This window comes from Falco rusticolus, chromosome Z, assembly GCF_015220075.1.
Source record: "Falco rusticolus isolate bFalRus1 chromosome Z, bFalRus1.pri, whole genome shotgun sequence".
Lineage (NCBI taxonomy): Eukaryota > Metazoa > Chordata > Aves > Falconiformes > Falconidae > Falco > Falco rusticolus.
This window is the reverse complement of record NC_051210.1, coordinates 59,674,896-59,690,212: the sequence shown is the minus strand read 5'-3', so window position 1 is coordinate 59,690,212 and position 15,317 is coordinate 59,674,896. Positions and strand designations below refer to the sequence as shown.

General features: G+C 39.2%; 1 protein-coding gene across 1 annotated transcript in view; it reads left to right on the top strand.

The window, feature by feature from the left end:
* Window positions 1-13,653, top strand: part of HOMER1 (homer scaffold protein 1) — a 95,580-nt gene extending 81,927 nt beyond the window's left edge. The window contains exons 7-9 of the mRNA XM_037374426.1: window positions 3,242-3,352; window positions 5,014-5,094; window positions 10,496-13,653. Coding sequence (XP_037230323.1) covers window positions 3,242-3,352; window positions 5,014-5,094; window positions 10,496-10,684 — 381 coding nt within the window. The 3' untranslated portion in view covers window positions 10,685-13,653. The remainder of the gene's footprint in view (window positions 1-3,241; window positions 3,353-5,013; window positions 5,095-10,495) is intronic.
* The last annotated feature ends 1,664 nt before the right edge of the window (window positions 13,654-15,317 follow it).

Here is a 15,317-nt window from a genome sequence, read left to right as displayed (position 1 = left end):
TTTTTGCCTAGAGCTTTATCTTTTGTTACTTCTGTGTTCAATTGCATATTCTTTATATTGCATCATTTTCTAGCCTATCTTACTCTACAGATTTTTTTGAAAGGGCCACAGTATGATTTTCTTTTTTATGGGTACATTCCAGTAGGTAACATCACGAAGATATTTGACATCTTTTCAGATCTCCATAGGAATGGGCGTTTAAATAAGTCAGTGATTAATGTAACCCCATTTTTTTAAATTGATTTTGTCTTTTTTTCCAACTTACTGATTTTGCAATGAACAGTAAACAGAACAGTTGAACAATGCATTATTTTCTTGCATAAGCGGTAAGAGATGGATGTTTGCCCAGAGAAAAGCTGGACCAGAGTAAGGCGTCACATCCCTTTTAGTGTTGGTAATTAATTGCCTTTCTGACAGCAGTTGCCTCTGTTGGCAAGGAGGGTTGTGAGAGCACTCCCTACTCTGCGCAAGCAAAATTAGTTATGTTTGCTTAAGCAATTTCAATAGGTGTCTTGAGTTAGTACGGAACAGAGCATGCTGGGGAGCGTTCATGTGAGCCACGCAGCTGGTGGGGCTGTTGCGGAAGGTGTTTTCAGCCTTCAGCTATACATGCGGCTGAGAGCAGTAACATTTCATCTACTGTAGTTTGATCCACCAGCCTTCTTGGATTCCAGCCTGCACCAACACATGCATCCTCTCCGTGTGTAGCAGCCCAGAGGAAACCATGTGGAGAACAGTGGTGGGTCTAAGCACTTCCTTAGTCACAGGATGAGACACCTCTGTACACTTGTTCCAAAGCACTAGGTGCTAGGACAGAGGTGGTTTGGGGACGGTTTTCTTCCGTCTCTCCAGTTGAGGTCTTAAACTTTCTGTAAATGAGTATTCACTGTGGCAGTGCTTGGTAAGAGCCAGTGGGTATTGCTGAGTGCAGCAGCTTTAAAAGAGGGATGGACCTTCCTGGAGGTTACCATACAACCTTGCAGTCTTTCACAACAGGTGGGAGAGGACCTGACACTGGGTTCCCCTAACAACCCTAGCCCTGGTTCAGAGGCTTCCACCTCCAATTCTACTCAGTTCAGCAGAAAAGCTTGGAAATGTTTCAGCAGTTAAACGTCAGAAGGTGTGAAGACTGGGGGGGTGGGGGTGGTCGCGGTGTGAGTGAGTTTGACAGTTCCAGAAAAATTCAGGAATGAGCTGGAGCTCTCCATAAACCCACAATGTCAGAAATAGAGGAACCTGTGTAGAACTGTGGCAGCTCTGCTACATAATGAAAGGTGCTGAACTGGGCAAAAGGCAATGAAACATGACTTCAAAATTGGCCCTATTTTGAGCAGAAGGCCTCAACCAGATGACCGCTAGGGTCCCCTTCCTAATTTACAGCCTAAATTACACTGTGCCTGCGTGATTCTTGCTGTATTTCAGTGTTAGTTCAGACACTGTGTAGACCTAGGTTTATCCCAGTTGATGTGTTCCAATTGTGCTTGTTTGTGTAATTGTAGTGGTGAGTACTGTAACAGCCACATTTGGTAGCATTCATAAAGAATCTAAATAGATGCATTTTTGTGTAATAGAAGCAAATTGAGAACATTATCTAAGACTTCAGTTGTAATGCTCAGTGGCATATAAAACGGAGCAAACTGCTATTACGTTTTGCCATGAGCACTGGCACTTGCACTTCTTCTGGGACAATTCCAGCAAATAACTTAGTTCTTTGGGGTGGGGGGTGGAGTGTTACGTTACCAAGCTGTGTCCTCATCCCTCATTCCCCTTGCCCCTCCAAGGAATTTGCTGTAATCTCAGTTCTCTCTATTTGTAAACCTGATGTGCAAAAATGTCTAATCACAGTTTTCCAGTAGAAGAAACAAGACTCATCATGGCTGTTACAGAGGGGCAGTTCATGCCCTGTGACTGAGAAAGGAGAAGTTGATAGGGATTTTGTTTTAATTTTCTTGTATTTCCTCTTGGCTTTCCTTTGACTTCACTCAGTAATCAACCTTTTGAACCTGCAAGTAGTTCAGAGTCTGAAATTACTGGCATCACAGTAGCTTCACTAGCTAGACTACACTGGTGCTGGAGGGCAGCAACCTTGATTCCTCAAGATGTTCTTTTATCTAAGAAATAAAATGGTCCCATAGAATGCCTGCCCTACTTCTCCAAGAAAACTAAAAGGAAACCTAAAGGTTTTCATTGCAGAATTGGGTAGCACTTTGTTCAAAGGAGTTTATGGGCCAGACTTGTTAGTTACTGTAGGTAGATGATGCAGCTCTGTTGAACACTGTATTCTAAGACTGACAGGCTCATATCTTCTGGAAAAAATAGATATTAGGTTTTAAATAGTATTTTTAACAGTTTAACAGTTTGTTTTTAAACAAAGAAGTTGTAGTGTACACATCCATGCAGACATACAGTGTGAGAGTTCTCTAATATTTTGATCTGTAATTTGAGAGATACATGAAGAGAGATTTTTCTGCATAGACTTTTGCTGCATGGATTTTATTTCTTCAGCGCAGAAGCTATTTTTTGACAACTGTTTGTCTGTGAAGGGCAGGATATTAACATCTCTTTGGTTAAAAAATTAAAAGGGCATACAACTGCCGGGTATCTTGACTTATCCAAGGGCAGATGGAGGGTGTCTGCTGTCTGCTAATAGAGGAACTGTACAAATCCAAATTGTGCCATGAGCTGTTGGCTTTGTAACTGAGAGATGAGATCCAAAACTAGAGGAAGTAAGAAGCTGGCAGCTGTACATTGGTGGCTGAGTGTCTATTGCATTGTTGATGCTGAGTCAGAAATTGAGACTGTGAAATGTTAATTGGCTTGCTAGGAAGTGGGTGGGCATTGTGGCTTAGTTGATTAAGATGGTGCAACATTAAAAAGTGTCAGATGGAGATGTTATTTAGACAGATCTGTGTTTAATTGTCTAGCCATTATTGTTTCTGAAATGGTAATTCGGCTGCTTTCATAAAATTTTCAATAATAAGTAAGTATAAGTTTTAATTAATGTTCTTTTCAGCCTGCAGTGTATTAAGTCTGTTTCCAAGAAGTCATAGCAACAATTTCATGCTAAAACAATTTGTTAAGGAATTTTATGCTAACTTCATAAGAACATCTTCACCATTTTAATCAACGTAAGTCACCCAGGACTAAGAGAATATTTTAAATGCAGCTATTGTTGCAAAGACTTAATAGTACCTTGAATTTGTTGAAATGAATTCTGTGTTTCTTATACTTATTTCAACAGGTGACTGAGCTAGAGTGTGTGAGCAGTCAAGCCAATGCAGTCCACACACATAAAACAGAATTAAACCAGACAATACAGGAGTTAGAGTCTACATTGAAGAAAAAAGAAGAGGTATTTACAGACATTTATTCTTGGCTTTTCTGTTATGTCATTTCTAAAGGCTTTCAATATTAAGCTTGTGCTGGCTGGTAAATACTGTATTATTTCCTGTAGATGTTACAAAGTAAATTTTTTTCCAGCTCCTTTGAAATTATTAATATTTTTCCATGTATATAATAACATCAGTCCAATATAGAACTGGGTGTCTGAACCACAAAAGAAGTATCATGTTTTCCTGTTTGCTTTTACCAAGCATCTCTGCAAAAGTAAAGTCATAAGTGGTTTCCACAGAGCAGTCATCACACTGATGCGGTCCAAATTCACTGAGAAGGGAAGCTGTTGTAAGCATGCTTTCCTTTTTCTGGAGAGCAGGGTTTGGAACAAGTAATAGATCAATGCCTTTTTCAGGCCGATCTGTTTTTCAGGCTATGTAAATATAGCTGACTTTTATGATCCCTAAGATCAGCCCTTTCCTTAAATGCATGCCAAGCCCTGGGCCTGAAACTTGATATTTGTTGTGCCATCTGCCTTGGGCTGAACCAGCAGAAAGAAAATAAAAGGAATTGGAGTAACACCTGCACTAGCAGAGGTCCTAGAGGAAAGCAGGTTTGTGCCACAGAGTGATCAAGAATTGCCTCTTTATGAATGGGGAAAAAGAGGTGGAAGGAGCCACGTATGAAGGATTGTTTGCCCCATTTGAGACCAAGACCTCTTGAACCCTCTGTGACAAGACATGGTGGGCGCTGGTGTGCCTGTTCAGAGAGGCAATGTGTCTTGAAGGGCCTTGCCTCCAGCAGGGCAGTTGTTAAGTGTTTCCATGAAGGATGCCGGAGAGGCACAGTAATTACAGAATATCCACCCAAAATGGAGCAAAGCCTTTCCAAACTCTGTCATACTTAAGAGATTAGCCTCAGGTTGGTAATGTTTCCCATTTTGGTGCCCATTCACTTTGAATTATGCTTAGCTATTGGTTGCAAAGAGATCTTTCAAAAGTTCTGGGATGGGAATATGCCCTTCCAGAGAAAAATACTTAATCATTTTAAGTTTGATACCTTTTAGTTTAATTATCTGTTTCTATTCTTGTTCCCTGAAAGTAAGCTAAGAAAAGGGTTCTCTTCAGTTCATTATATTGTCTGTATTTGTTAATTTTATACCTTGTTACTTTCTTGCTGAATTAAAGATACCATTTCTTTTAGACTCTCTTTTTACAGAAATCAGTGGTCAAAGCAGGCAATTTTTTGATGCTCAGCCATGCTGCTAGTGACATAATAAGCAGCTCACAGATGAAAATTGGATTTTTCCCTTGAAAAAATGGACAAGGGTAGATTCTAATACACTTCAAATTACAAAATTGTTTCTGTAATTACAAGGACCCTTAATTTTCCAGGAAAAAAATGTTTCAGATCTATTGTGTGGGAGAGGAAAACTTGGACTTGCATAAAATAAAATGCTTATCTGTTTATTGTTTATTCACAATGGAATTGCTGTTTTGGGACTGTGATTCAGGAGTATTGAGAGCAGGGCTTAAACTTCATGTGCTGTGATGGGCAGTAGTCAACTGCCAGTTTTGGTATCACTCCAGTGGCTTGCTCAGGAGAAGAAGTAGCCAGCTTACTTACACTGAGGCCAAGCCCATAAATGTGTTGCCTAGTAAAGTTGTTCTACTCCCTTAGGAAATAGAAGGATTGAAACAAGAAATCGACAATGCCAGAGAGCTCCAGGCACAGAGGGATTCTCTGACCCAGAAGTTACAGGTGAGCTATAATGCATCATCTTAATTTAGACAGAAGGGGAAAATGATCAAGTGGGCAGTTCACATCAGCAACTTGTGCAATATTTACTGAAAAAAATATGCAAGTTAGACTGCATTGCAAATGGTGGATTGAGATGATCCTTAGGAATTTGTATGAAAATTTCCACCTGCTCTAAGTTGCTAGTTTTACCTGAAGGAATAGACCCAAACTTCATTTACAAGTCCACAGAGTACTCTCAGGCTAGCAGAAACATATCCTGGGAAGTTCTGGTCTTGATTTCAGTGCAGTGTCTTCCCATAGGTCTTGTGTGCCACTGAAACTGTCAAGCTGTGTATCAGCAGGTTGGGATGAGTTTGTATTCAGCTTTTAAACATGCCCTGAGAAAGTAAAGGTTAAAGCATTCTTATGTAGTACACACTTTGACATTTTCTTGGAATTATTTGGAATCACTGTGTTTTTAGTGTTTTTTCTTGCTTGTTTCTTTACTGTGTGTAAAGCCAGATACCTCAGCCCACCAGAATCAGTATGCCCTTAAGTATATCCTCCCTTACTACATCTGAGCTCCTGTCTGTCTGTCGCTGGGCTGACCATCCAGCACACAGGCACCTCCCTTGTGAAACCTGCCTTTGCATTGAGGCTGACCCGAAGCTTAGGTGGGTTAAACTCTGCATTCAGACTTCAGAGTTTTGACAGGACTGGAAGCTCAGGCATTAAGTAGTTCCAAATCCAAAGGGCTGGAAAGGTGATCCTCGCTGTTCTGTGGCTCAACCTAAATCGTGCAAGCAAGACCCATCAGACCAGCCACAGCTTAAAAATCATTAAGCAAATATTCTTTGAAACACATTACATGAACTGGAGCTTCCTTGAATCTCAGTTTAACCTACAGAATAAACCACATAAGAACAAAATTAGTTTATTTGTCTTTCCCTGTTCTTAAGTCAAATTATTTGGAAAAAAGTATGTTATTACTTTAAACAGTCTTTAAAGATTGTTTTGAATACACCTCAGCTTGCCTGTTCCACTATTCCAAGATTGTTGCTGGCTTTAGGCAAAAATGGGAGTGTTCAGCTGAAGAGGTGTTTATCTGAGAGACTCGAAAGGGAGTTTATAATGAAAGTTGGAAATTGTTCAAGCAGTAGCGTATGCAGTAATTTCAGTGTACAATCATATGAAAGGTAATAGTGAGGCAGGAATTGGCTATCCTTAGCAAGCAGAATTATGAGAGACTAGTAAGAGATGAAAAATTAGAAAATGCTAGGTTTTTATTAAAATTTGACCTGATGAAGTCAGTAGCTTCCTTTTGGTATATCTATAACTTTAGTACCTCATGTTGTAGGCGATCAGTTTCTGAAAATAGGTCTGTATGGTTCTATTCAAGTAAATTTCAAGCTCACTTAGGATCTGAGTTAAAAGTTGCCTTTCTTAAGCTTAAAGCTTATTACTGACCTTACGCAACCCATCTAAAAGATCTTGAGTCTGCTGTAATCATCCTGCTTTGATTATACTGGCCTTCTCTGAGCCACTTCGCCCTACACCTGTGATGTCAGTGAAACAGTGTTTTCTTCTGTAGCTCCAGACTAACCATCTCACATCTGTTCACCTAGTTGACTCATCACCTGTTTTCAGGATGGTTGTCTCCAGGGTCTGTATCTGTTTGTCTCACTCTTTTTTTTTCTGCTTTATTTTTTCCTTTTTGTGCTTGCAAATGGATTATGAAACTCTAAAATATTTTGGAATATAGACTGTATGAAAAATGCTATACAAAGAAATTACTGTTTCAAGGTGTATTGCATTTCTGACACATTTATATCAGGGAATGAATTAGAAATAAAGCATTGGCAAATTCCAGTGAAAAGCAGTATGTTATAACTGTGAAGGGTAAGTATCAGGGCCCATGTTACTTAATAATTTCATTAGCAATGTAGAGAAGACATATCAATGAGTCATGATCAGTGTGACGCTCACAGTAAGTCAGGATGTCTTTATTACTGTGGCTGATTCCTAAATATAGATGTTGTGTATGGTTTGAATATTTTATTCAGATCCTTGCACTGAATTCCACAAAAGATTGTTACAGTGCAAACAACAAATATAACTTGTTAATAATTAATTTATTTTCTAAAAGAAAACAATGAATGACAAATGGTTGTGTCTGCTGTAAGAAAAGCTTGAAAAAAACCTATGTAAAATACACTTTGCAAAGGGCCTGGATCTATCAGACGAATCAGTTTATTGTTAGATGAGATTAACTGCAAATGAAGTGGAATGACACAACTGGGGGAATAGATTTCATTACATGGATACCTCTCCACTGCCTCCAATCAAGTAGCAACAATTTTGAGGGGGACTGATTTGTAATAGGAAACTGCACATGAGCTGGACATGAACTTGTAATGCAATACTATTGCAAAAATCAGTAATACTAATCTAGGGTAAATATGTGTAAGGATCAAATGTAAAATTTGGGAATGAAAAGCAACAGCTCCTGGCATCTTTCAGTTAGTTCTGCTTCCCACACATCACTAGATACGTTAAGCATAAGTTGGGGAAAACAAAACAGGAGAAAGTATGGGAGAAAGTGTATCTGAGGAAACGTTTGGGAAACTAGATGTAAATGGGTTAGGAAAGAGACGTCAAAAATGGAATAAAAATATGCAATCTGGAAGTTTAAACGAAAGAAGGGAGCTCTTCTGATTTGAAGAGATACAGGGCAAGGACTAACAACAGACTGTTAGCCTTTTACTGAATATGGATGGAAGTTCCTACATCTAAAGTAAAGCTTTTGGTTTTACCTGGGTGCTCCCACCCCAACAGCTCACAGCAGAACAATTCCGCAGTTTAAGAGCCTCTGAGGAGGGCCGAAAGATGATTTTCGGTGCTAGATACAGACCAGTGGGATGTTTTTCAGGCCCAGATATCAAGCAGTAAAGTCATATATGTATCCATGAAGTTGTTCAAAAGTGGTCTCTTTCATCACTGGCTTGCCTACTTACAGAAATTATCTCTAGGGTAAGAGCAGTGTCAAGGAGACTTCTAGAACACACACATTTGGTGAGAAGAGGAGCTGTGGCAGGAGAAGCAGGATGTGTGAGCAAACATGGGAAAACAGCAATCAGTTTAGTGTGAGCTGAAGAAAAGAGTGTGTCATTTCTGCAGAGCTGAGAGGACATTGAATTTCCTTTTTTATCCTGTACTGCAGTCACTTGGCCTCGGAGGGTCCTGAACCCATGCAGTCACTACATGGAAATAGTAATTGTCAGTGCTCGGTTTGGGGGGCAGGAGTAGGCTCGGTGAAAGAGAGCCTTCAGAGGGTATGGCTGAGTTGTCATCAGTTAGCTTGTTCATTTATACCCATGGTAGGGTAGCTAATCTCTACATAAGCATGTATACATTTTAATTTATACTGTTTCTACAAATCTTCTTTCCAGTTAGCTTCCTTTAGTGTTTTGGCAACTGTATTGTTCAGCGTTAAACAGATTAAATTAATTCTTCTCTTGATCCTGGCAGCAAGGAGTAGATTCCTGCTCTCAGCTGTGCAGTTTAAGGCCAGTGCTCAAAACTGTGATTTTTAACCTGCCCATTTACAAACTAGAAGGGAGGTATTACAGTTCACTGTGGACATAACCCTTGTTACAAGATCAGGTTCCCAAGGCTCTGCTTTCCCCACCTGCACCACTGCTGGGCACCTCAGAGCTCTCCCCCATGGCAGAGACTGGGAACCAAACTGAGCACCAGCCACACCACCCCACCCCTCCTCTGGCCAGGGCTGTGGTGGCCGGTCATTGCTGCCATCAGGACCCTCATGGGGGGAAATGTGTCTTGGCCCACAGACTTTGACAGAAGGCTGCTGTCTTATACCTGTTACTCTTGACAGCCCAAATACATACTCTGTATGGGTCAAGTTGTTTCTTACGGTTAGCTGAGATCTCTCCAATGTAAACATGAATATATTTGTTATCTTTGAGGGAGATGGAAGAATCATAAGAAAAACAGGGGGAGAGTCGGGGGCAGAATCATAGACTCACAGAATGGTTTGGGTTGGAATGGACCTTAAAGATCAGTCAGTTCCAACCCTCCTGCATGGGCAGGGACACCTTTCACTACAGGTTGCTCAAAGCCACATCCAGCCTGGCAGAGGATTTTCTTATGCCAAATCTCCCTCCCTACAAGCTCTGTGAAACTAGCCATAGAAACTCAGAGCAGGCCCACTGAAGCTTTGTGACACAAAGCTGCTGTAAAGGGAAGCGATGTTAAAAAAACGTTAACATATGCAAATATGAATTCACTATGCACTTTTCCAGAGAGTGGCTGCACAGGGTGTGTGGCTGTACTAAATACACTGTCTTTGTGCTGCTTCAAAAGTGTTTTTTGTAACTGAAATGATGAAATTTAGCACGAATTTATGAGATGTGCAATGAATGAGACAAATAACAATATGGCGTTCCAGACCCACGTGGCTGCAACATTAGTAATCTGATAGAAGAGAGGGCACCTGGTTTGCACAGACCTGAGCAGCCATGACCTCTGTCCTGTGTCAGGCACAAGCCAGAGCTGTGAGAGGTCCCAGTGGGCTGGTGCCAAGGGGCTTCTCTTCCTCATGCATGAGAGCTGAGCTTGCTCAGGGTCAGACCCCCTCAGCTGTGTGTAATGTGCCACTGCTTTGTCTTTCCACCCACTGTATGGGAATGACTTGTCCATAGGGCACTGGTGGCTCACATGCTTTCCCTGCCCCCGCAGCTGCACTACCATGGGGCTTGCAGGTGGGTGCTCCAGGGCACCATGCAACTAGACAAGACATTCAGTTTCACTTGCTGGTTTAAATTTGTTACAGCCCATGTCACCTTGACATCAGTCTTGCTAGTTCATGCTTCTGTCTTAATTTTCACAGTGAAAAGGCCTATAATGTGGGACAGGAGTAAGGTAGTACTGCTCCATCCTTTAAGCAGTATTGTGGATGGGTTTCTGTATAAGACCATTTAATGGGGACTGTGTCCTTGAGCAACTCATGTAGTCTAAATCAGGGAGTACTTGAACTTAAGTAAACCTTTGAGAAGCCGTTTTCAGTAGGTAGCACATTTCTGAATGATGGAAGCCATAACTCACCTGAGCAAGTGTATCACATCTGTTGTTCACTGACTGAATTTTATCCCTCTCCAAAAGTTTATGTCCTTCAGATGAATGACTGCAAAAATGGAGAAGTACCAGTACATACTCAGTTGTAGTAACAATTTGGGTTCTGGTTTTGCCTTAGTGGAATCTGTGAAGTTGTTTTTAAACAACTGTGGAAAACAAGTTGTTTTTAAAACGCAGTAGACAAAAATAGCACATGACTACCAGCAGGAGGTTAGACTGCTTTGTGTTTGCAGACAACGCATTAACATGTTATGTATTTTCTCTGAAGGAAGTAGAAATTCGAAACAAAGACCTGGAAGGCCAGCTGTCTGATCTAGAGCAACGTCTGGAGAAAAGTCAGAATGAGCAAGAAGCTTTTCGCAATAACTTGAAGACACTTTTAGAAATTCTTGATGGAAAAATATTTGAACTAACAGAGCTGCGAGATAACTTGGCCAAGCTAATAGAATGCAGCTAAAGAAAATGGGATTTCAGTGCCGATCAGCTTAAAGATGCACTGTCTCTCTTCATAGGACTGTGGTGGGCTGTGCATCAAAGTTGCACAAAATTAGAAAATGCTCCTCTGAGAGGGCTTGTTTTAAATTTGAGTCATATTCAATGTAAAATTTAGAACTCAGCTTGTAGCTAGTTGAAGAAAAAAATGACAAACAAAAAAACTTGAATTACAAATTACCTCCTTGCACATTATTGGCCACATATAACTTAAAAGATATTAACAGTAATTGAATGCAATCCTGTCCTAATTGTCAGTAATGGAAGAATTAGCAGTGTCCCAGGTCACATCCCCTTTTTGTGATAGACACAACATAGGTTATCTGCTGTTTTGTTTATTTAAGATATTTAATTGCAGTGTTTTGTGCAAGAACTTAGTGATGACAGCCCTGTATTTTGTTGTTCTTAATAATTTCTCAGGATACTTTGCACTGTGGAGAAGCAGTGCCATTACCAATTTATTCTTGCCAGGAGTGAGAGAGAGTTGCATCTTTAATTGAAACAAAGTTACTATAACTGCTTGTATAAAGTTCTTCCTTTTGGGTTTGGGTTGTTTTTTTTTTTTTTGGTTGGTTGGTTGGTTGTTTTTTGGGTTTTTATATATATGTATATACTGGAAGATGCCGTATTTCTTTATGGAGCTTACTCTGGTGTTCTACAGTATTGTCCAATGTAAGGTTTACTTTTTCATATGAATTCCATGTAATTGCAGTGAGATACTATCTTCCACTTAACTATATTTTAAAGCCAACTAATGATGGAAGGTGAGTCCCCCAGGGAAAAAAAAAAGGCAAAAAATGCCTGAGAATTTTAAATGTAAAATTTGACATGCACAGACAGCAAGGAATAGCCAGTTGTTTCCTGGCCTTGACACATATATAGAATATATATGTTCAATTAACTGTTAACCTGTTCTGCAGGAGACTTTTTCAGATAGTCACATGAATTTCAGGTTTTGTGAACAATGGCTTATGTGGAGCACTGTTTTATTACAGACTGCGTTAAGGGCATAGAGCTATTGCAAGGGATTACTCATACACTGAACTTGTCCAGCCAAGAATGCTGTTTCTAGAAGTTTTGTCGTCATAGCAAATTGAAATGGAGACATGTTTACTCTTTTATGTGTCTTCATATCACATCTTTATTGAAACTACAGCAGGCAATATTCTGAACTGTTAACTAAATGTTTAAAACAGGAAATTGAATTCAATTATCCTCAGTGAGCAGGTTTTAAAGTTGTTTTGATGTAATTTTAACAGACTTTTGGCAAACACACATTTCTTTATATAATAGATTTATTTAAAAAAAAAACAACCTCTTTGAAAGGTAAGCCAAGCATCGTGTGTCTTGCATCAAAGTACATTCTTGCCATAAATTGCTTGTAATGTTGAAGAGGGCTTTTTTAAAATGTATGAATGAGTGTCAGACTTCAGAGTCAAAAGATGCACGGACCTTTGTTTGCTCCCCAGATTTATTTGAATGTTAAACATGAAATCTAGCTGCTTATTAAATTTGTACAACACAATTTTCTCCACTTAGAGACTGCTATTCAAAACTAGAAAAGATAAGTTTGTTTTCATGTGTGTACTGTGTGTATATACCATATAATACACACAGGTTCTCCTTTATTTAGAAATACATGCTTTATTTCTAAAATACCGGGTTTTTTTCTTTACCAGTGATGCATCAGGTCTCCCCTGACTAGTCAGGAGAATGGTTTAGGTCAAATGCTAAACCATCATGTATTATACAGTATATAATGTAGACAATGTTTAAGTTTTTCCTCATATTTTTAGGTATTTTCTCACTTTATTTATTTATTAAAGGGGCGGGGGGGGGGGGGGGGGGGGGGGAGCCTGGTTCAGCGTGCTACTGGTTGAAAACTTTGTGGTGAGCTCCATGTTTTCCATTCAGTGGATTTTAGATGGTGGTGTGTATATCTTCATCAGGTCCAGATGAGCAAATACGACCTGTTTTTAATTTTCCTGGGGATGTTTGGGCCTGATTTTCCTGTCACTTGAGCTGCTGTAAACCAGATGTGTCCTTGATGTAATGTCAGCGACATTCAGTTAGGATAACATCTGTGGAAGTGCAAGGAGAATCTGCCCTCTTAATGCTCAATGGACATAAGGATGAAGAAAGAATAAAACCACATAAAACTGATGATGGAATAAATGTAATATTATTTTTAATGATATTATTATTATTGACATTTTTAAAGATATGATGTCATTTACATGTGGGAAAATAGTGGACAGAAATACTTCCACTTAAATTTTGTGAATATGTGTGGTACATGAGTATTTCTATGTATACGTACACACACATATGTATATACAGAACATGGAAAAATTTAGATGTGCACATTTTTAATATTTTCCTATTGAAATTAAATTTAACATTGGAAATTGATATTTGAGAATTTCTTTTCTCATAGAGTAGATATGCTTCATTTCTTTTTTTTTAAATACAATTACTGAGGGCTGCACCTTTGAATTCCCAAATAGTTGCCAAACATAAATATGGGATAAGGTGGATATACGTGCACATATAAATAAAATTATATTGCTAAGACTATTTTTACTGTTTATGTACAGTAGATGAGTGTTTTGAAATTGTGACCTACAGTTCATACTTCGGTGGCTATACCTACTGTAGCCCCTCCACTTGTGTTTTCAGATAAAAGTTTGCTGTTTTCAGACATTACTTTCCCAGAGACAGATATTATATATTGTATCTATCTTTGATGAAACCATGGGGATATCTATACGAGAAAACAGTGTTGAGTAGTATAGCCTGAAAACATGACAGTGAACTTGCACTGGAGGGGAAAGCAGTCACATCATGTATAACTTGTTATATGGCAACAACAGTGTTGTAAAAAAAAGGCAAAAAGAATTACCAAAAACATAACAGAAATAACCCCTGCCAAAAAACAGAAAACAAAACAAAACAAAAAATTAAGAAAAAAAAAAAAAAAAGGAAAAGAAAAGAAAAAAAAAGGAAAAAAGAAAATCAAAAGTACAGGGTGTTTATTTTGAAATACAATTGCTGTTCTCTGGAGAATGTACTTTTTCTTTCTTTCCTTAAACGTTTTCAAGTATGTGCAAGTGAGAGCAGCAGCTACCTTAATCTTTCAGGTGCTACTGGATTTTGCATTAGTGTGTTATGTTGTGAAATCCTGACTTTGACATAAATGATTTTTGTAAGTATATCCCGGTCTGGATAGTTAGTTTTTGGAGTGTCTTGTTCATAATCCATATGCCTCAATGATCCAGAAATTGCATTTTTCTATGTGGACGAAGTAAAACCTGTGAATTAATCTGTCTGTTACAGACTGGGATTTGCTTTTCCTGGCTAGTATGTCCAGGAAAGAGGAGAAGAAAATGAACTGATAATGCAGAAATGCTGTTATAAGGTCTCTAAAAAATACATTTTCAGGTAAAATATAAATAAATAAAGGGCTAAACCAGATGTAACACAAATTAGTATTATTTAATGCTGTTGGTGGCATTCCCAGGATAATTCCTTTAAAGAAGACCCTGCAAGAATGAACAATACGTCCATTAAAGATGAATATTTTGGGATGTGTCTTTTCAGTTGTCAGTTGTGAAAAGTTTCTGATTTCTGCTCGTTTTTCTACCAGTTAGGGATTGGCTTCAGGTTCACCTTCAATAAGAGGCTAAACCTCAGTTCATTCTGTCATCTTTCATATTCTGTACTGAAGTGACTACTGAACAGCACTCTGTGAACACCACATTCAAAAGTCAAAATCAAAACCTTTTTCAGAAGTACTGCATGGAGAGTGGAATGTGCAGACCTCAATTCTCTGTAGAACTGTGGGTATCAGTAAAAGCAGTTAATTTGGTTGGTTGCAGAAATCTTGGATCTTGAGCCCAATAATAAATCTGACTGGAGATTAGGTCTGGATGTCGAAAGAGGGATTACAAAAAAGCACCTTCAAGAAACTTCACCCAAATGCATGTAGTTCAGTCTCGGTAACTGGACATGCCAGTTATACACAGCTATACACTGATGTTTTTCAGGAAATGGACCTGACTCTGCAAAGCAATGTTCAAGTTGTCTTGTTTACAATTTTTGAGTAATGCTGCATGTGTGCACTACCTCTGGAATGGTGCGAAGCAGAGAACATATCACAGAATAACAGATACTTTTTTTAAATCTCTGTTTTTGCTTGGTAGCATTGGTTCATTGGCTTACTCCACTTACTTCAGACAAGTAGGATTAATTTTTCCCATTATGGTGAATGTTTGAAAACAGCGAACAGAGTTTTGTGTTAGATCCTGGAGTCAGTTCAGCTCATGTCCAGTCTTCTGGCCGTGCAACATAGGCAGAAAGCAGATGCAAGTGTTTATATCACAATACCTCTAGATAACTATAGATAGAAGTGGGTTTTCACACCATACGGAGTCTTGTAGCTTGCCCACCACAACCTCTCAGGGACCTGTAGCTGCTAGGACTGCCTCTGCATTGCTGGCAGCTCATCCTAGAACCAAAGACACACTAGCGGGATTTATACCCACTTTCTCCCTCACTGGTCTTCTAAAGCAAACCTCAGCTGCAGCAATACATCTGCC